This window comes from Xiphophorus hellerii, chromosome 8 (genome assembly GCF_003331165.1).
Source record: "Xiphophorus hellerii strain 12219 chromosome 8, Xiphophorus_hellerii-4.1, whole genome shotgun sequence".
In the NCBI taxonomy this organism is placed as follows: domain Eukaryota; kingdom Metazoa; phylum Chordata; class Actinopteri; order Cyprinodontiformes; family Poeciliidae; genus Xiphophorus; species Xiphophorus hellerii.
The window spans coordinates 744,147-764,814 of NC_045679.1; the positions used below are offsets into that span (position 1 = coordinate 744,147).

General features: G+C 39.8%; 1 protein-coding gene across 2 annotated transcripts; it reads left to right on the forward strand.

The window, feature by feature from the left end:
* Nucleotides 1-229: 229 nt before the first annotated feature.
* On the forward strand, nt 230-19,749 carry sh3glb2b (SH3-domain GRB2-like endophilin B2b). Of its 2 annotated transcripts, XM_032569876.1 has the most exons (12): nt 230-413; nt 1,814-1,955; nt 2,547-2,558; nt 2,683-2,811; nt 2,889-3,022; nt 4,565-4,657; nt 5,477-5,539; nt 8,914-8,937; nt 9,328-9,417; nt 10,036-10,136; nt 12,576-12,744; nt 13,541-19,749. In XM_032569876.1, the coding sequence occupies exons 1-12, from the start codon at nt 351-353 to the stop codon at nt 13,646-13,648; spliced, it is 1,128 nt and encodes a 375-aa protein (XP_032425767.1). In that variant the 5' UTR covers nt 230-350; the 3' UTR covers nt 13,649-19,749. The 2 variants fall into 2 exon arrangements, with proteins under 2 accessions (XP_032425767.1, XP_032425768.1); XM_032569877.1 differs by lacking the exon at nt 2,547-2,558.
* The last annotated feature ends 919 nt before the right edge of the window (nt 19,750-20,668 follow it).

Sequence of the window (20,668 nt, forward strand, 5' to 3'; positions counted from 1 at the left end):
TGTTTTATAGTTTATAAACGTTTTATAGATGTTTGGTGTTTTATAGTTTATAAATGTATTATAGATGTTTGGTGTTTTATAGTTTATAAATGTATTATAGATGTTTGGTGTTTTATAGTTTATAAGTGTATTATAAACTATAATACTATAATACTATAATAAACCCCCCCCCCCCCCCCCCCCCCCCCCCCCCCCCCCCCCGTCCCGCCCTCCTGTCCCTTTAAGCGCAGGGCGGCCAGCTGATCTCCGATCCTCCTCCTCGGAGCGGATTACGGCCGCAGCTCTGCGTCTCCTCCGCTCCATCAGCAGCTGATCCGGGGGAACAAAGGCAGCCAGAACCGCGCAGCGCCATGGACTTCAACGTGAAGAAGCTGGCCTCCGATGCGGGGGTGTTCTTCACCCGGGCCGTGCAGGTACAGCAGCGGCGGGCTGCGGGGTGATGGGGCTCCGTCGCCGGTCATTGGAGCTCCAGGTCCCGCTGGGAGGGAGGCTGGCTGTGTGGAGCCCGGTTGGTACCGGCTGGTCCCGGTTATACTGGTTTCTGCGGTTCTTCCTGGTTGTTGTTGCTCAGATGAGCAGCAGCTGTAAGCCGATAAAGGTCCGTCCTGCCTCGATCCATTATTGATGGCTGTGATCAGCTCCATCACTCATGTGACACCAGCAGAATCCTGCTGCTGCCCGCAGCCAGACTCCGTTCACAAAACAGCTGATTTAACCAACGGCTCCGATTCTCAGGCTGGCTGTAATCTGGTGTTATGAATTTTATATCTTATAATCTGGAAGATTTATTCTAAAATTCGGTAGCATTTTGATGCAATTAGAAGGAGGAGGGTTTTTTTAAAATGTGGAGAAAACGGCTCTTTTCCCAGGGCATCATTGGGTTAGGGGGAGGAAACAGGATTTTTTCCCCCAGCTCTGTGCCTTTAGCTATCTAAACAAGGTGAAGACCGTTGGCTGTTGACATGTAATGATGGTGTCAAACTGAAAGAGACGCAGAAACTGCTTTTCTACTGGAATTTTAACAGAATCAGTCCAAAAAAGAGAAAATATCCAGTAAGCAGGAACTGTGGAGATAAAATAGAAGAATAGATGTACAGAAGCTCAAATATTATTACAGAAGCTCATTATTATCAATGTATGCAGAACATTTCTGAATAAATGAGAAACTCTGAAGTAGATGAGCTACAGCAGCAGGAAACCTGACCAGGTCTCTGCTGTCAGACAGGAAGTGAGGCTGTAATCCACACAGACTCACCAGAATCTCTCCAGATTATATTCCTTTAATTTACAAAAACTAAATGTTTTGGTCCATTTTCTGCACATGAAGCTCTGAAGAGAATCGCTGGAGAACTTCAGAAGATTACAGGAAATTAAACCCACATGTTCAGACGCTGGTTTGTTCTGTGAAGTTGCTGGTTGACCTCCATCATGTTACCGGTTGACCTCCAGGAAGTTGCTGGTTGACCACCAGGAAGTTACCGGTTGACCTCCATCATGTTGCCGGTTGACCTCCATCATGTTGCCGGTTGACCTCCAGGAAGTTGCTGGTTGACCACCAGGAAGTTGCTGGTTGACCACCAGGAAGTTACCGGTTGACCTCCATCATGTTGCCGGTTGACCTCCATCATGTTGCCGGTTGACCTCCAGGAAGTTGCTGGTTGACCACCAGGAAGTTGCTGGTTGACCACCAGGAAGTTGCTGGTTGACCACCAGGAAGTTACCGGTTGACCTCCGTCATGTTGCTGGTTGACCTCCAGGAAGTTGCCGGTTGACCTCCATCATGTTGCCGGTTGACCTCCATGATGTGTTTCAGTTCACAGAGGAGAAACTGGGCCAGGCTGAGAAGACCGAACTGGACCCTCACCTGGAGAACCTGCTGGCCAAAGCCGACTCCACCAAGAACTGGACCGAGAAGATCCTGAGACAGACGGAGGTTCTGCTGCAGCCCAACCCGAGTAAGTGGTCCAGTTTCTCCATCATGGTATTTAGCTGAAGCTAATGCTAAAGTGCCGCGCTAACATGGTAATTAATGGAAGCTAATGCTGAAGCGCTAATCAAAACTTTAGTTTTGCTAATGCTAAATTCCCACCTTTAGTTTGAATATCTGCCTTGAAAAATTACAACCATTGACCCAATTTAATGTTGATGTTATAATTTACATGTAAATCAGGAGGTAACAGAACTTCTAACAGCAGATCCAGGAACCACATTAGCTGCAGTTCCTGCTGGAAACCAGAAGAAGAAGAAGAAGAAGAAGAAGAAGAAGAAGAAGAAGAGCTCCAGTTGTTGTGTTGCTGCTAATCCTCGCTGGGATCCAGATTCAGAACTCCTGCATGTCATTTATCCATAATGTTGAAATTTTGGTAGAAATCATTTAAAAATTCAGCTTGATCAGTTTTATTTTGAAAACCTCACTTCCTGGAGGAAACGTTTTGAAGTTCCTGGTGACTTTTGGTGGAAATGAATCTTTTAAAGGGTTCCAGGTTGTTGGTGAACTGGACCGGTTCTGTTCTAACATCTAACTTCTGTTTTCCTTCATGCCTCAGTCGATCACACAGGTAGGAGTTTCCTCCATTTCCCAGCATGCATCTGGGCTCTGACTGTCCTGGAGATTTTAATTGGTTTCTATAAATATTTCTAGTGTTTGATTCTGACTTCTCTTCCGTTCCTGTCCGGAACCAGGCGCTCGGATCGAGGAGTACATCTACGACAAGCTGGACCGGAAGCTTCCGTCCAGAACCACCAACGCCGAACTACTGGGCCAGTTCATGCTGGACGCCGCCAAGGAGTTCGGAGCCGACACCCCGTATGGTGAGGAACGGTCCCGATGCATCAGAACCGGACCTGGTTCTGGTTCTGTGTGACCCGGTTCTGTTGACCTGCTGCAGGTACCACCCTCATCACGGTGGGAGAGTACCAGAGGAAGCTGGGCGGAGCCGAGCGGGAGTTCCTCCACACGGCCGCCGTCACCTTCCTGTCGCCGCTGCGCAACTTCCTGGAGGGAGACTGGAGGACCATCTCTGTGAGTTGGACCGCCTGCGGTTCTGATCCGGTCCGGTTTCTGTCCTCTGTCCTCCTTTAAAGCTGCAGTGACTTTTAAAATATATTCTTTTTACATATTTGTTAAAACAGATCGTCTGGACCATGAGCTGCTAGTCTGAAGAAAACAACCAATCAGAGCCGGGAGGCGGGGCTTAGTGCTGTCAATCATCCTCATGTACTCTCTGCTAAATGTACTAATGGCAGAGAAACAACTAATTTTTACAGGAAAACCATTTATCTGTCGTCATGGGTTGCTATGCTAACTAGCTTTAGCATGCATGACAGGCTATGCTAACAGCAGAGAGCCAGGGAGGAGGAGGGTTGATTGACGGCACTAAGACCCGCCTCCTGGATCTGATTGGTTGTTTCTAGCACTGGGAGGAGGCAGAGGAGATTAGTTTATATTTTTTATTTATTTCAGATGATCTGTCACAACATGGAGACACTTTCAATAAATACGGGAAACATTTTGTAACCTGGCTGTAAATTTTAACCTTTATTTCCTCCTCCGATTTTCCAGTCTTTTAACCTTTTTATATCTGAAACCTCGCGATGCTTTTAATAGAATGATTGGCGATTCTCGCGAGACTATTAATTAGCCAATTGCAATTGAGTATTGGGGTCACATGTACCGCTGCAGCGCTACCTGCTAGGTATATTAGCTGGAGCAGAGCTGCAGGAGCCACCTGGTGTGAACCAGAAGGGAGATAAAATGGCGGAACTGGCCAGGTTGGTGGCGAGCTAGAGGACCAGGTTGATGGTGAGTTAGAGGACCGGCATAGAGCCAGAGAAAGAATTCACTCTTATTGTGATGGAAAACTTCAGTTTCCTACCAGGATTTGAACCAAACACAGTATAATTATCTTGTTCAGCCCTAATTGATCCCAATTTGGGATGAATGGACTAACAGGTGTGGCCTCTCAATTGTGAAACTTTGGGAACAATTGATTGATTTAGTTTCCTTTGTTGTTGTGTTTTTTTATTATTTCTTTTCCTTTATGTTGTTAATGGCCATTTGGATGTTCCCAATAATATTGTAAATATGTATATATATTATTCACATTGCAAATATAAACAACTCGCAACTACAATTTCCAGCCTACCTGCTCTTTTTGAGTCGTACTTAATTATCTTCTGAGGAAAAACTAGACATTTACCTGATTGGTCAAAATCCAATTATATTGAATAACAATATAGAATATTGTTATTCTTATAAATATGCTACAATATGTTTAAAAATAATATAGAATATTAAATAATAATCAATAATAAAATAATAATAATGATAAATAATACAAGATATTTTTAATAAAAGTTAGTGCAGCTTTAAACCCGTTTGGATCAGAATTTCTCCGGGTTCTGATCCGGTTCCTAAAGCCAAAGACAGAAACGACCCAAAAACTGAAAAAGCCCTGATGCACTTGTTCACTTCCGATACCGTTAGTATCAGAACCAGAGAACCGGATCAGATCAGAACCAGGGAACCGGATCAGATCAGAACCAGTTCTGTCTGTGCTTGCAGAAGGAGCGGCGGCTCCTGGAGAACCGGCGTTTGGACCTGGACATCTGCAAAGCCCGTCTGAAGAAAGCCAAGCAGGCCGAAGCCAAGGCAGCGGTGAGACCAGAACCGAGCCGCCTTACCGGGCCAGAACCTCAAATAAAATAATAATAGAAACATCAGTTACTCTGCTCCCCCACATGGTGGCGCTGTGCTGCTGCTGGAGCTGGAGCTCCAGGTTTGATCAGAACCTGGTGGCAACAAAACAACAGAACACTGTAAAAAATCAACTTTATGGTTTAGATTTGGCCTCTTTTGTTGCTTTTCTCTTTTATTCTGTTCATCTTTATTCTTTTATTTAAAATCTTTTTATAATTTAATTCATTTGAAGTTCTGCCACCAGTTCAAACCAGACAAACCTCTTCTGATTGTCACTGACTTTAAATTAATTATTATTTTATTGTTGTGCTGATCAACCAATCAGATGTTAGAGTCTGTTTGCTGAGTCACAGCAGCAGATCAATTATTTATGATGGGCTGTAGCGCAGGAAATATGAGATATTTCATAACATTAAACAATTCTAACTTGTAATTAAGCTATTTTAAAAACTTAATTTAACAAATTTTTTTAGTGCTATTGTGTATTTTATACATTATTGACAGAAATGTCTTTATTTTACATTGTATTTTATAAATAAATTTCTTACTGTTTAATTTTAATATTACAAATATTTAAGAATTTATAGGATTTTTACACTTTTTTATTCTGTATTTTGCAAATATTTGTATTAATTTTCATGTTGTGCCGTCGCTGTCCACTAGAGGGCGACATTACCCTCCAGATTTACCCCTCCTGCCTTCCGCTTCTTTCTGATTCTTTTTCATTTAATTCAACTGAAACGTGAAATGAAACAAAGTTTCTCCTTCTGTCTCCAGGCGACTCCAGACTTCCAGGAGACGCGGCCGAGGAACTACGTCCTGTCGGCCAGCGCGTCGGCGGTGAGAGGGCGGCTCAGAGCCGCTATCTGATTGGCTCACAAACAGGAAGTCCGTCACATTCCAGACACCTCTGGAATGCGAAATATAAACAGGAGTTTCTGCAGAGATTTTAATAATCTGTCAAATCTATATGCAAAAACACAAGATGTTAATAAGTATTTCAGTCTAGTTTCTAAATATCTGAATAAATGTCAAATAAGATCAAACTTTTCAGCAACATATAGGAGCTGCTTTTAAATCAATAATTTCTCCATACTGAGTTTTAAAAAGCAATACTTTCACTGGCAGATGATTTCACTTCAAAACATTTTTCTAGGTTAGAAGTGAAAATCTTAATTATTGTTGGGTTTTTAGTTTTTACAGTGTTCCACCTGCTGCAGATCCTCCAGGATCAGAAAATAAATCCAGTTTCACGTTTTATTATTTACAGTTTGATCATGAAACGGGTCGGATCGGCCTGCAGGAAGTTTCTGCTCACCAGTGAGAAGCTTTACTGGTTTCACTGGGCGAGTCCCAGTGCTGTCGATGATGTCATCGTTTAGCAACCCAGCATTCCTCAGGGTGGTTCTGGTTCTGAACCATCCTGAGGAATGCTCAGGGTGGTTCTGATGCGTCGTTTCCAGCTTTGCAGGAGTCCTGGTTCAGAATCTTTCAGGGTTCTGGTTGGTTTTACTGCCGTTCCGGGTCGGCACCAACCTGGTTCTGGTTGGTTTTACTGCCGTTCCGGGTCGGCACCAACCTGGTTCTGGTTGGAGCTGAAGGTTCTAGATGATTTTGTTGGTTGTTTGGTTGATTGTGCTGCACTGATTCCGGGTTTCGGGCCGATCAGAGATATTTACAAACCCGACCTGCTGAATCCGATCTCGGCCGGTACCGATTTCTGTTTTAATCTACCAAGTGGTTAAATGATCTAACATTAGCAACAGAGCATATTGATTCATTTCTTAGAATAATCTGGATTATCTGCTGAATAAGTGATGATTAGGATCAGATGTGGGATTATTCCAGGACTAGTTTTAATTTGTGGAGTTAATCTGGTGTAAATCTCCCAGCAGTTGTTCTGATTTCCAGTTTGTTTCTGTGATGCGGCTTCAGAGCGGCTGGGAAAGCTGGAGCCTGGAGGCCGACCCGGCGGCGGCGGCGCAGAGGAAGGTTGGCCCGATAAACGGAGTAGATCTGTGTCCCGTAGAACCGGTGGTGGTAGAACAGCAGGTCCAGTTTGTTGGTTTTAGAGTCAGAGAAACTTTTAAATCTACAGAAAAGTTCTGAGAAACACTGAAGATCAGAACCGTTCAGTGAAGCTTAAAAACCAGACAGAGTCCAGTCGGTTCTAACAGGACTCCAGTCCATCTGCCTAGTCAAAGTCCGGTTCAGTTGGTGAGGTGTGAACGCTAATCGACCTCTGACCTCTGGTCCTCCAATCTTCGGTCTGGGTTCAGTTTGAATGTGAACGCCAAGTGGACCGGAGACCGCTTCAACAGCAGGAAGTGGACTACAGCGCACAGCATTCTGGGTAAATACAGCCAAAGCTAATGTGTTAGCCTCACGCTAGCAGCAGAAATGGCTCCTGTTCTTTAGCCAAAGACTAAAGAGAAATCCTCCAACACTGAAATCTGACGTTTAGTTTCCTTTGGTGAAGCAGGAAGTTCCTCTCAGAGGTTTTTGTCTCGTTTCCTTCAGTGGATCCAGGACATGTTGAGCTGTTAGCATGACAGAACAGTCAGTCTTCAGTCAGAGGCCTCTTCATATACGCTGTGAGACTGACTGCTACAGCATCATCATCCACAAAGAGTCTTAAATATATTTGAATGACATTTAATTTAGGGATTTATAAAGTATTTTTAAATTGAATTGAAGAGCATTAATAAGAGGCTCATAGATTTATCTTGATTATTTTTAGTTTCATGCTGCAGTGTAATTGCATCTGTTTAACACAGGGGGGCGCTGTAAACCTCCAGCAGCTGCAGCAGTTTGTTCAGAATGTAGTTGAAAGTTCAGCTGCAGCAGTTTCTGATTGAGTTTTACTCTGATCTGCTGAACATCTGGATCAGCTGAACATCTGGATCAGCTGAACATCTGGATCTGCTGAACATCTGGATCAGCTGAACATCTGGATCTGCCCTCCCAGGTCGGCCATGTTCCTGGAAAACGATCGGCCATTGAAGCGTCCAGTGGAGACGCCGCCATGTTGTTCATCTGACTGGAGATATTATCCTGAAGCTGATCAGACGTCTCCATTCATCCATTCATTATGGATTCATCCTCACTTTCTGGATCCTTGTGATTCATCCTTTACCCAGAGGAGAAACAGAAACCTCAGTGATTCAGAGGAAAAATACCGACTTGGTGCCTCAGACGTGTAAATTTCCCCAGCGAACGGAGATGAAAACAGCTTACCTCACAAAAACCTTCAGCGTCTTTTACTAAAATGTTTTTCTGACACACAGAACTGAAGTTAACTAATAACTTATGCTAATCCGCTAACAGAGCTAATTTTTAGCTTAGCACTTTAGCATTCTGAAAACATTTAGCTTAGCTTCTCCTAAATAACTTTTCCAGTATCCAGTGTTAATTTGGTTGTTTTGTTGTGATGGTATGATAATCAACAGGTAGTTAGCCTTCTGTTTACCCAGAATGCATTGCTGTAGTTCTACAGTAAACAGTTCTAACTCCCACCTGCAGGTGGCGGTATTTCCTACCTCAGCATTATTTGAAGTCAGGTCATCGTCTGTGATCAGCGCGAAACAAACCGAGCTTTTTAAGTTCTTTAAAAAGTTGATCTGTTTTTTCTCCTCTAGAATCTGGAAGAAGTTTAATGAGGAAAAATGTCGAAATATAAACATGCAAAATTATTTCCAAGTATTTCCCAAGTAGCATCAGAAAATCAGATTCTGATCTTAAAAAATCAATAAAACAGCCAGAAATCCTGGAGGGACTCGATGGTCACCATGGTGATACAGAGCTTTACAGTTAGCTGAGCTAGTTTCGTGATTAGCTGTTTAGCATTAGCAGTTTCACAGTTTATGATTATATTGGTGTTTTAGCATTAGTATAGCTAATGTTTGTGATTCTTGGTTAGCGCTGCCCACCACAGTAACACTGTACCATTCATCAAGCACAGTGGTGGCAGCATCATGCTGAGGGATGTCTTGCTAGCTCTACTGCCACAAAGTGGATGGATCATCAAAGATGGAGGACTCCGTCTTCTTTGGGGTGTATGTAAATATGTGAGCCTGTGTGGAAACCCACCACATCTGAACCGGTTGACCCGGTTCCCTGTGTCGGCATGGCAACGGGCCGGTCCAGGTGGTTCATGGTGGAAAGTCGAGCTGCGGATTTAATCTGAGACGTTTCTCTGGTTCTGTTTGTCTCAGCTGCTGAGCGAGGAAGTGGACAAGGTGAGGCCGCCGCAGATAACGGGGAGGGTGTGTGTGTGTGTGTGTGTGTATGGGTGTGTGTGGGTGTGTCTGTGTGGGTCTCTGTGTGTGTGTGTGTCTCTGTGTGTGTGTCTCTGTGTGTGTGTGTCTTTGTGTGTGTGTATTTGTCTGTGTGTGTGTGTCTCTGTGTGTGTGTGTCGGGGTGTGTGTGTGTCTGTGTGTGTGTGTGTGTGTCTGTGTGTGTGTGTCTGTGTGTGTCTCTGTGTCTCTGTGTGTGTGTGTCTGTGTGTGTGTGTCTCTGTGTGTGTGTGTCTGCGTGTGTCGGTGTGTGTGTGTGTGTGTAGCACCACCAGTTTCCCGACACATGCTACGTTGGTTTTGGGTCAGATGTGATGTGCGTCTCCTCCCCAGGCGGAGCTGGAGCTGCGTGTGGCCCAGACGGAGTTCGACCGGCAGGCGGAGGTGACCCGGCTGCTGCTGGAGGGAATCAGCAGCACACATGTGAGTCAGAGGCGCCGGTCGGGTCCGGTCCGGAGGTGAACCCGATGAGTCACGGTGTGTGACTGTGGATCAGGTTCTTTTCATCTTTTGTAACATTTTAAAGGTACAGGTGTCAAACTCGAGGCCCGTGGGCCAAATCTGGTCCGCCTTAGTGAGCCACATGGATCCAACTTTAATTTAACAGATGCTTAGATATTATTTATCGGTTTTCATTTCTTTATGTCTGAATCTGATCAGATGTAAAAACTGTGAAAGTTTAAAACGTTTTAATCTGATAAATCTGAAACTTTCTGACCGTTTTTGACCTTTGAGGTCATTCAGGGTCTGGATGTGACCTGAATGAAAATCAGTTGGATTCTCCTGATTTAAGAACCAAATGTCTCCAACCCAACCTGAGTGAAAAAGTATTCACACCCTCAACCTGCTGCTGAGTCGCTAACCACACTCTGGATGACCTTTGACCTGCTCTGCTTTGATGAATTGGTTTAATTCATATTGGACAGTTTTCCAACAAGAATGACCTGATTCAGATTAAAGTCTGGACTTTGACTAGGCCACTCCAGAGCTTTTGTTTCCTCTGTGTGATCCTAACTCTTCCTCCTCCTCCTCTTCCTCCAGCTGAACCACCTCAGGTGTCTGCAGGACTTTGCGGAGGCTCAGGCCACGTACTTCGCTCAGTGTCATCACTACATGCAGGACCTGCAGAGGGAGCTGAACAGGTGAGGCGCTGCAGCGCCACCTTCAGTCAGACCTTACCTCAGAACATCTGACATATTTAAATTAATTCAATGGTAATTTCTAACATATTTATATTAATTTAATGATAATTTCTAACATATTTAAATTAATTTAATGATAATTTCTAACATATTTAAATTAATTCAATGGTAATTTATAACATATTTAAATTAATTTAATGATAATATCTAACATATTTAAATTAATTCAATGGTAATTTCTAACATATTTATATTAATTTAATGATAATTTCTAACATATTTAAATTAATTTAATGATAATTTCTAACATATTTAAATTAATTCAATGGTAATTTATAACATATTTAAATTAATTTAATGATAATATCTAACATATTTAAATTAATTCAATGGTAATTTCTAACATATTTAAATTAATTTAATGATAATTTCTAACATATTTATATTAATTTAATGATAATTTCTAACATATTTAAATTAATTCAATGGTAATTTCTAACATATTTATATTAATTTAATGATAATTTCTAACATATTTAAATTAATTTAATGATAATTTCTAACATATTTATATTAATTTAATGATAATTTCTAACATATTTAAATTAATTCAATGGTAATTTATAACATATTTAAATTAATTTAATGATAATATCTAACATATTTAAATTAATTCAATGGTAATTTATAACATATTTAAATTAATTTAATGATAATATCTAACATATTTAAATTAATTCAATGGTAATTTCTAACATATTTAAATTAATTTAATGATAATTTCTAACATATTTATATTAATTTAATGATAATTTCTAACATATTTAAATTAATTCAATGGTAATTTATAACATATTTAAATTAATTTAATGATAATATCTAACATATTTAAATTAATTCAATGGTAATTTCTAACATATTTATATTAATTTAATGATAATTTCTAACATATTTAAATTAATTTAATGATAATTTCTAACATATTTAAATTAATTTAATGATAATTTCTAACATATTTAAATTAATTTAATGATAATTTCTAACATATTTATATTAATTTAATGATAATTTCTAACATATTTAAATTAATTCAATGGTAATTTATAACATATTTAAATTAATTTAATGATAATATCTAACATATTTAAATTAATTCAATGGTAATTTATAACATATTTAAATTAATTTAATGATAATATCTAACATATTTAAATTAATTCAATGGTAATTTCTAACATATTTAAATTAATTTAATGATAATTTCTAACATATTTATATTAATTTAATGATAATTTCTAACATATTTAAATTAATTCAATGGTAATTTATAACATATTTAAATTAATTTAATGATAATATCTAACATATTTAAATTAATTCAATGGTAATTTCTAACATATTTATATTAATTTAATGATAATTTCTAACATATTTAAATTAATTTAATGATAATTTCTAACATATTTATATTAATTTAATGATAATTTCTAACATATTTAAATTAATTTAATGATAATTTCTAACATATTTATATTAATTTAATGATAATTTCTAACATATTTAAATTAATTTAATGATCATTTCTAACATATTTATATTAATTTAATGATAATTTCTAACATATTTAAATTAATTTAATGATAATTTCTAACATATTTATATTAATTTAATGATAATTTCTAACATATTTAAATTAATTTAATGATCATTTCTAACATATTTATATTAATTTAATGATAATTTCTAACATATTTAAATTAATTTAATGATAATTTCTAACATTCAGACACTTCCGAGTAGAAAAGTCATCAATAAAACATCTTTACTGAAGTTTAATACTTAAAATATCATCAGTTTAAAACTAGTTTGGCAGGAAACATTCATATCAAATATTAATGACATTTAGTTGTTTTTTAACTCTTTAGAGGCCAGAATTATTATTTAGCTCAAATCATTATTTAGCTCAAATTAATATTTAGTTTGAAACAAAATATTAGTTTCAAACTAATAAATTAATGAATAACGACATAAAAATATGACTGAAAAATGAGCAAACAGCTCCAGATACCTGAGTTCAGTCAGTTCATCTGGGTCCAATCAGTTCTTCTGGGTCCAATCAGTTCCTCTGGGTCCAGTCAGTTTATCTGGGTCCAGTCAGTTCATCTGGGTCCAGTCAGTTCTTCTGGGTCCAATCAGTTCTTCTGGGTCCAATCAGTTCCTCTGGGTCCAGTCAGTTTATCTGGGTCCAGTCAGTTCATCTGGGTCCAATCAGTTCCTCTGGGTCCAATCAGTTCTTCTGGGTCGGGGAGCTGATCCATCAGAACCAGATCAGACAGTTTCTCTGTTGGCTCCATGGTTCTGAATCTGCCGGTTCTTTGGTTCAGATTATCGGGTCGGGTCGGTTGAACCTTCTGGGATTATTTGCTTGTTTTGCTGCAGATGTGCGAACTCAGCCGTCGGACCCCCGCCGCCCTCCGGCCCCGACCCGGTTCCGACCGCCTTCCCGTCCGGCCGCCTGTCTCCCGGCGCCTCGGGCTCCAGGAAGGCCAAGGTTCTGTACGACTACGACGCTCACGACGCCAGAGAACTGTCCCTGCTGGCCGACGAGGTCAGTCTGACCCGACCCGACCCTGACCACCGACCAGAACCGCAGAATAACTAGATATCCACAAACTGATCAGGTTATTCTGTGGTTCCCGAACATGTTGACTGATGGGAAACGTAGTCTGGGAACAAAAACATTATATTCAGCTGTTGACTGTAAAAAATTATTTAAATATTAAATAATGTAATTTAATTAATTCACACTATTTGATATACGCATTAAAAAAACCTATGTAAATACAGTGAGGAGATTAAGTTCTTATTTTTAGTCGTTTTATTCCTGTTCTGGGATCGATTGGTAATGCCTCCACCCACCACTAGGGGGAGTTTTCATAGAAAACGCTCAGCTCTCTCTCTCTGTTTCGCTGCTGCTGTTTTTTTTCTGTTTAAGTAAAATGATACAAATAATAACAGTGAGTTGGATCAATAACTTTAATCTAGATTAATCCCAACAGAATCTAGATTATAATGACATCATAGACCATTTCCTGGTCAGTGTTTTAAATTAGTTAAATATTTAACAGATTTTTATCGTTCTTTCTCTAAGCTTGTGTTGTGATGCTGAAGTTTCAGAAAGAGCAGAAACTTCTTAAAGAGACAGAGGCCCAATTTCAAGTTCAGATTTCTTTGACGCTGTGCTTGATACATTTAAACAGCAGTGAAACTCTTAAAGGGCCGGTGTTTGATTTCTGCCTGGTCATTCTGTCAGTTAGCTCCTTCTGGAAACTTTGCTTCAGTTTTAGATGTTTTTTTTTATTATTATTATTTATTTTGACCCGTTTTCCTGTGTTTCTGTCCAGGTCATCACTGTCTACACGGTACCAGGAATGGATCCTGATTGGCTGGTTGGAGAGCGGGGCAACGAGAAAGGCAAAGTACCTGTGACCTACCTGGAGCTGCTAAGCTAATGGACCATTAGCATTCTGTCTGATGAAACATGTGAACCCTCTGGTAGACTCAGTTCAGTTTCAGATTCAGTTCAGTTCAGATTCAGTTCAGATTTACTTCAGATTTAGTTCAGATTCAGTTCAGATTTAGTTCAGATTCAGTTCAGATTCAGTTCAGATTTAGTTCAGATTTAGTTCAGATTCAGTTCAGATTTAGTTCAGATTCAGTTCAGATTCAGTTCAGATTTAGTTCAGATTTAGTTCAGATTCAGTTCAGATTCAGTTCAGGGATTTTTATCCGACACCTTTCCTTGGAGAAAAACCAGGAACGTTTTAGCGATGCTCTCAGATGAAAGCAGGAAAGTTTCCTGGAATCTGATCTGGTTCATTAAATCACACCAACGTGTATTTGGGCCCCATATGGTTTCTTCTCAGGTCCGATGGGTTCGAAGTGGATCTGGGCTCAAAATGGCTTCCTGTTTGGGACCCAGTTGGGTCATTAACATTTTTTAAAGAGCCATTATGGGTCCCAGTTTACCCATCGGTCTCCTGCATCAGACCCATAGAGGCCATTAAAACCAACCCGTTATGCAACCAGTGGTCAGTACCGTATGGGGCCCATTTCTCAGTCATTTTCTACGTAAACGCTCGTGGCATTATGATGCGTTTTGGTTTTATCTCTGAAGTTTGAGCTCCTTTGTGGGAAAACTCACCAGTTACAACCAGTAAGCTAATTGTTTTGGTGCTAACGGCTAGTAGCAAAGCAGGATGAAAACATTTCCCTCCATTTTATTCATTCTGACACTGACGGGAATGTTTAGCTCAAACCATCAGAGCTGCTTGCAAACTGGATTTCAGCTACATTGATGTGCAGCAGCCATCTTGGATTCTGAACATACGGCTGTTTAAGGAACTTTAAATTTCCCAGTTTTAATTCCAACTTTGGGTTTTTCCTCCATAAGAAGCTTCATTTCCTTCATACTGTAAAGTTTCAGTAAATATTTCTGACACCCGAGTTTTAAAAAATCACCTGAAAAATACCAAGAAGTTTGGAAAGTTTTTTTTTTTTAACCAGTTGTAGCCTCAAAATTCAAAATGGCTGCCTTGAGTCTATAGACAGTCTGCAAGTTGGAAAACATTTATTTAACTTTCTGATTAGCTGAAGCTCATTGGGTCAATATCTCACCTGATACACTCAAAATCATCTTGTTTACGCGCTTCATCAGTGTCTGGATGATCACCTGTTGAGAAATTAATCGCTATTAGCTTCTATTAGCAGTTAGCATCATAACACAAAATTAGCAAGACTTAATGGTTTTCTGGATTGTAGTTGATCGAGTCTAATTTGGTGAAGGTTTGAGCTACTTAGCAGCTGCTGATTGGTTCAGAAGACAGAAACATGAAGAATCACAAGCTAAGCCAGGGAGCTAATGCTAAAGACGCTAGCATTGCACTTATTTATAGTTCTGTTTTGTACCATTTTTTTTTACTGAATTAATTAATTATTGTAGCATATTTGTGTTGGTGTTTGTTTGCACAACATGTCAACAGAGACCAAGCTAGTTGCTAGCAGCTTTAGCAGTAGAAGCTAGCTTAGCTTGCGGGTTAAAGAGTGTTTTCTTCTGTTTCAATTAAAAAACAAACAAAACAAACATAAAAAACATACTTTACATAAATAAATTTAGTGGCTTGTTGGTAACAAACTGTTGCCGTTCATTGAATTGGTGATGAATTATTTTCATCATGGCAGCTCAGAGGAACGATCTGGTTAGCCGCTTAGCTAGGAGGCTAACGGCGCCGCAGCTGCTTCTCTCCAAACAAAACTAATCAGGATAAAAATATTTCTACTTTCCTTTTCAGCTTTGATTATTTTATGCAAAAACTCAAATATTTTCTACCAGTTTCTACAGTCATAAAACTTCAGTTTTGATCCTTAAGAATTAATTAATAATTAGTCTTATTTAAAGCCAGATTACTTTATGCTCTTCTTCATTCATTATTCAGATTTTGTGATGAAAAGACATTATTACACTTTAACAAAACTAATGAAAATCTCTCCACTGATTTAATTTCTTTAAGAACATAAAATTATTCTTATGTATTTAGAATCAGTTCATTTATCAGGAAAATGTTATTTTAAAAAAGGAAATCAAAATCATGGCTGTTTAGTCACAAATCAGAGCTAAAAAAAGACTTCAGAGGAAACGCTGTGATTTGACTAGGACCCGTTATCTGTCGGATTTTATTAGTTGCTGGTTCAGAGTTCAGAACTAAATTTAATATTTAATACGATTTCACTCATACTAGTGAATTTAATATGCAGTTTAATGAAAGTTTATTTCTGATTTGAACATTTATTTACATGTTATTTTTATAATTCATGAAAATCCTCCCAGTAAATGATTTAAACACAAGTACAAAACACAGAATCAGGGAAATGAAACACTTTTAAAATGAATAAAGATCTATTTAGTAGATTTCTGTCCCTCAGCAGCTGTTTGCTGTGAACTGGCAGGAAGTGATGTCATGGATCTGACTCAGGATCAGATTTATTTAGAGCGGCGTCGTCAGATTTGTTTTCCTACGATTCATGACTCTGCAGTTTTACTGTTTATGTGGAAACTGCAGCAGGATGCATTTATTATCGTTATGATTTAGATTGTTTGATCGTTGGTGTGATGCTAAGGTTTAGAACAACATATCAGAAATATAACGCAGCTGTATTCATAGTAATAACAAAATGCAACAACTGTAAAAAACTCAAATGTTCAGCAGTTTTTTATTTGAATCTGAAATACGAGGCAGAGCAGCTGAAACATGAGAGCCTGGAATCGGCTCTGATCTCGTTTTACCATAAACACGTTTTATTTTCGTCGGTGGAACATTTTTATTAGTTGCTGTGGTTTCTGGGGTCCGTTCAGTTTAACCCTTTAACACCCAAAGATCCACAAACATTCAGCTTTTCTCTGTAAGCTTAATCTAAAATTATTTAGCATTTTGTACAAATGTTGCACCAAAATGACAGATGTACATTTTATGATACGGTGAATCACAGATTCCATGTTTTCATGGTGGAGATGGCCAGTGGGGTTCAGTGCTGGGATGTTAAACTGAAGTGTTTTTGTGGTCAGTGGAAATATTCTGCAGATGAAGAAACTTGAGACTTTTGTTCAGGGAAAACAAGCAGTTTCGGCCTAAAACCTAGAAAACAGAACCATAAGCAGGAAGTAGAAGGTGATTTAGTTTCGGCTGTGAATGCAGACTCAGCGTCACTTTCGTCAGACTCGCTCCCCAACACGACTGTCTGTTCGCTCACGTTGGTCCCAAAGCTCTGGGACGGAGTCGCTGTCAGGAAACACCGGCTTTGTCTGGACAGACTAAAGTTCTGTCTGCGGAGCATCAGGATGATGCAGCGACTGGCCAGCAGGGGTCAGCAGAGGTCGTCCTTCAGCCGTCGTCTGGACGCGTTAGCTTCACGCTAAACATAGCAACCTTCCAGCTGTTGCTGCGTCTCCATGGAAACACGGCTTGAGTTCAGTTTCCTCCTGGTTAACACGCTAACATCCAGATCTCTCCTGTTCGATGGGGACCAACATGTTTCTACCAGTTGCCTCATTGGCCCCAAACTCCACTGATGTGAGAGAAACTTTGGCCACCCAGTGATTTTCCTAAAGGTCTCCGTTATCCACACTAGAAACACCATCGGTGGGTCATCACCTCCTTCTGGTAATGAATAGTTGGTTGACTTTAATCCTGTTTTCTGCTGGTCCTGGTGAAACAGGACCAGCAGGATCCAAGATCCAGATCTGCTTCAGTCAGACGCCTTCAACTCCACAGGTAAATGTAGGTCGTCTGATTCCCTGAACGTCTCCTTTAGCAGTGAGCAGCATCACTAGGTCTCTGTTGGGTGGGTCAACCCCAACCCTAACCCCAACCCTAACCCCAACCCCAACCCTAACCCCAACCCCAACCCCCCAGATCACTTTAGTCCTTTCACAAACCAGAGCTGGGAGAATACGTCACCGTTTGGGATGGGAAAGTGGCGAGAAGCTAAACGGGCGTCTTAGAGATGAATGGTCAGTGACCAGCGGTCAGTGACCAGCGGTCAGGTGACCAGCGGTCAGGTGACCAGCCCAGGCTCACCCCGATCCTGATCCTTCTGCAGGTTTAATAAAATCCAGCCGATTAATTAATGAGAGAAAATAAACGTTAGAGGTTGATGGTAAACCGTTGGGTCATGAAGTTCAAACTACTTTACATGACTCAGTTGTTATAAACATGCTGCATGTCAAATATGACTGAAAACATTCAACTTTATAATTCAGCATCTTGAAACTGGGTCTGTGTCTTTAAGAAGCTCCTGCTCTTTCTGAAGCTCCGCCTCCAGGAAGTCATCCCAACATGGCTGCTCTATTAACCCTTTAATGTTTGTACCAGTGCTGCTCTGAGAACCTGATGCAGCTCCAGCTTCTGGCAAGTCTGAAGGGGGAGGAGCTGCGCCTCGGAGGCGGGGCTAGGCCCATCCAGGTGTTTTAAACAGCTGAATGGTTGCCATGGAGATGAAAGGATTTCTGAAACATAAACGAATCAAAGCGACGCTGCAGGTTACAACATTATAACATGATATAAAAATAAAACAGTGGATTTGACGCGACACCGGCCCTTTAAATGTTCCCGGCTCAGCGTCCAGACAGTGATGTCACATAAACAAAGTCCGAGTCATTCATCAACACCTCTTCAGTTTATTGTTTCACAGAAATCGGTGCGGTGATGAAATCCTGTCATCGTGAGTCCTCACCGCGTTGAGTCATCAATAAAGCAGGTCAAAGGTCACATGGCTGACTTGTGTTGAGCCCTGCGTCCTCCTGAACGGCCGGAAAGTGAAATCCTGAGAGAACTCCAGACGTGACCCAACCGGATCCGAACAGAACCGGGCAGAGAGAAACCAGAAATCTGGTTTAAATCAAACCGACAGACATCCTGAGGAAAAGTTCAGACTAAACTGGTTTTACTGGTTTTACTGGATTAAACGACACCAGAACAGATTCAGATGTTCATTCTGATAGTTTGGATGTTTATGAAATAAGAGTCTAATATCAGACATTAAAATGTTTTTATTGTAATATAAACTGTATTTTATCTCAGGTGAAAAAGCGTCTGACCAGATAAATAAAAATTAATAAACCAGTGAATAAATGAAAATGAGCTCAATAATTTCCATTCTGATTATTAAACTTTAAGGAAAATTCTGTTTACAGAAACATAATAATTCATTTTATTTATAGTTTTATTTATTTTGAATATTTAAAATATCTTCAGGTGGAAGTTTTCTTTATAAAATTAAAGTTTATTTATGAAATTGCATAATTATTAATCCATTATCAAAATATAATTATTAAATAATCTCAAAATGACAATATCCTCGTTTATCGCAATAATTTATCGTCCAATCTCACTCTGCTCTTTAAAACACGAAACATCAAAATGAAAGAAGCCGACGCCACATTCCAGCATGTTAGTGGAAAATTTAGTGGAAGGAAAAGCTTTGGTAGAGTAACATGCAGAAAGATAACTGAACAGGACCCAGATGGATCCGACCAGAACCATCAGAACTGATCACTAGTTTAGAAAGTGGATGGTTACGGTTTTAAAACTTAGAAATGTCTTTGTGTTTATTTCAGATTTAAAGTTTTTAAAAGTTTTATAGGAGGAACAAACGAGACGTGAAATAAACCTGCAGAAAGAGAAACTGAACCAAACCCAGAAATCACAGCAACTGACAGCAGATCCACAGAAACAGCCACGGTTTCTGTCGCTTTGTGGCGGTGACTGTTGCCATGACAACGGTGGGGGCGGGGCGTCGCATGATCTAACAGTTTCTGATTTAATCTTTGAGATTCTCTGATTTAAGAAACTGAACTCTGAGGGGAACTTTTGACGTGTTTTCAGCATGATTAGAGCGCGGGCTTTGACTGGACCATGCGCAGTGTGTGTGTGAGTGTGTGTGTAAATAAAGTGTCGTTTTGTTGCTTCAGTGTTTTAACTCTTTGGTTAAATGTGATTTTTTTGGCGTCTCATTTCTCCTGGATTGATGTTCAATAAACAGCATGTGTGTCACAGACGCTGCGGTGTTGGAGTGGTCATTGAACGCATCGCAGCAGGATGTCCAAGCTGCGGTCTGGGGGCCATTTGTGGCCTGCACAGTGATTTTTATGTTTATCATAACAGAATAAATTAAATCTTAAACTAGTTCTGAAGCTTCTTTAATCATGAAGCCTAGGCGCAAATTCAAACTGGAAGACTCTTTTATCCCCACCGGGACCCGTTAATTGAAGCGACCTGCCCACAATCGTCGACCTATCAACGCCGGACCAAGCCACGTCACGTCCAATCATCGACCGAGTCCCAGCTGATAAGGACCTTCATTCATGGCGTCCTTCGCTCTCCAGCCGAGCTCCACCCACCACCACCCCTTCTCCTCCATTCGCCCGGTCCTGAGGCCCGCACCCTAACCCAACCTCCACCACCAGTGCCGGGCCCTAACAGCATCGGGGATGCTCATCTGAAGCCTGTCGCTAACGCTGCGATAACCGTTATCCCCAGCCGGGCCCGAGCGCCAAAGACTTTAAATTCTGTTTGTCAATAAACTCTTCTAATTGTCTTCTCATCTCCGTCTGAGTCTCTCCAGATTGAATTCACATTTTAACAGATGAATTAAATCTTTTCTCCTAAATTTATCTTAATTTTATTGTAAATAAAAGCACAAAAATCAACTTTTACCCCCAATTTATTGTAGCTGCAACAAAAATAAACCCGAAAAAACCCAGAAAACTGTGAACCTGTCTTATTTTAATAGATTTTTAATAGCTTCGTCTCCAACCAATGACTTATTTTTTGTTTTTAAAAGAGAATTAGCATTTCTAGTTCAATATTGAACAAATAAAAATATTCAGCAACTTTATATTTATAATTGTTCTTGTTTGTCCAACAACTTTAATTAGAAACAGTTTTGACCCTGATGGCAAAAGGTTTGTTTCCTGA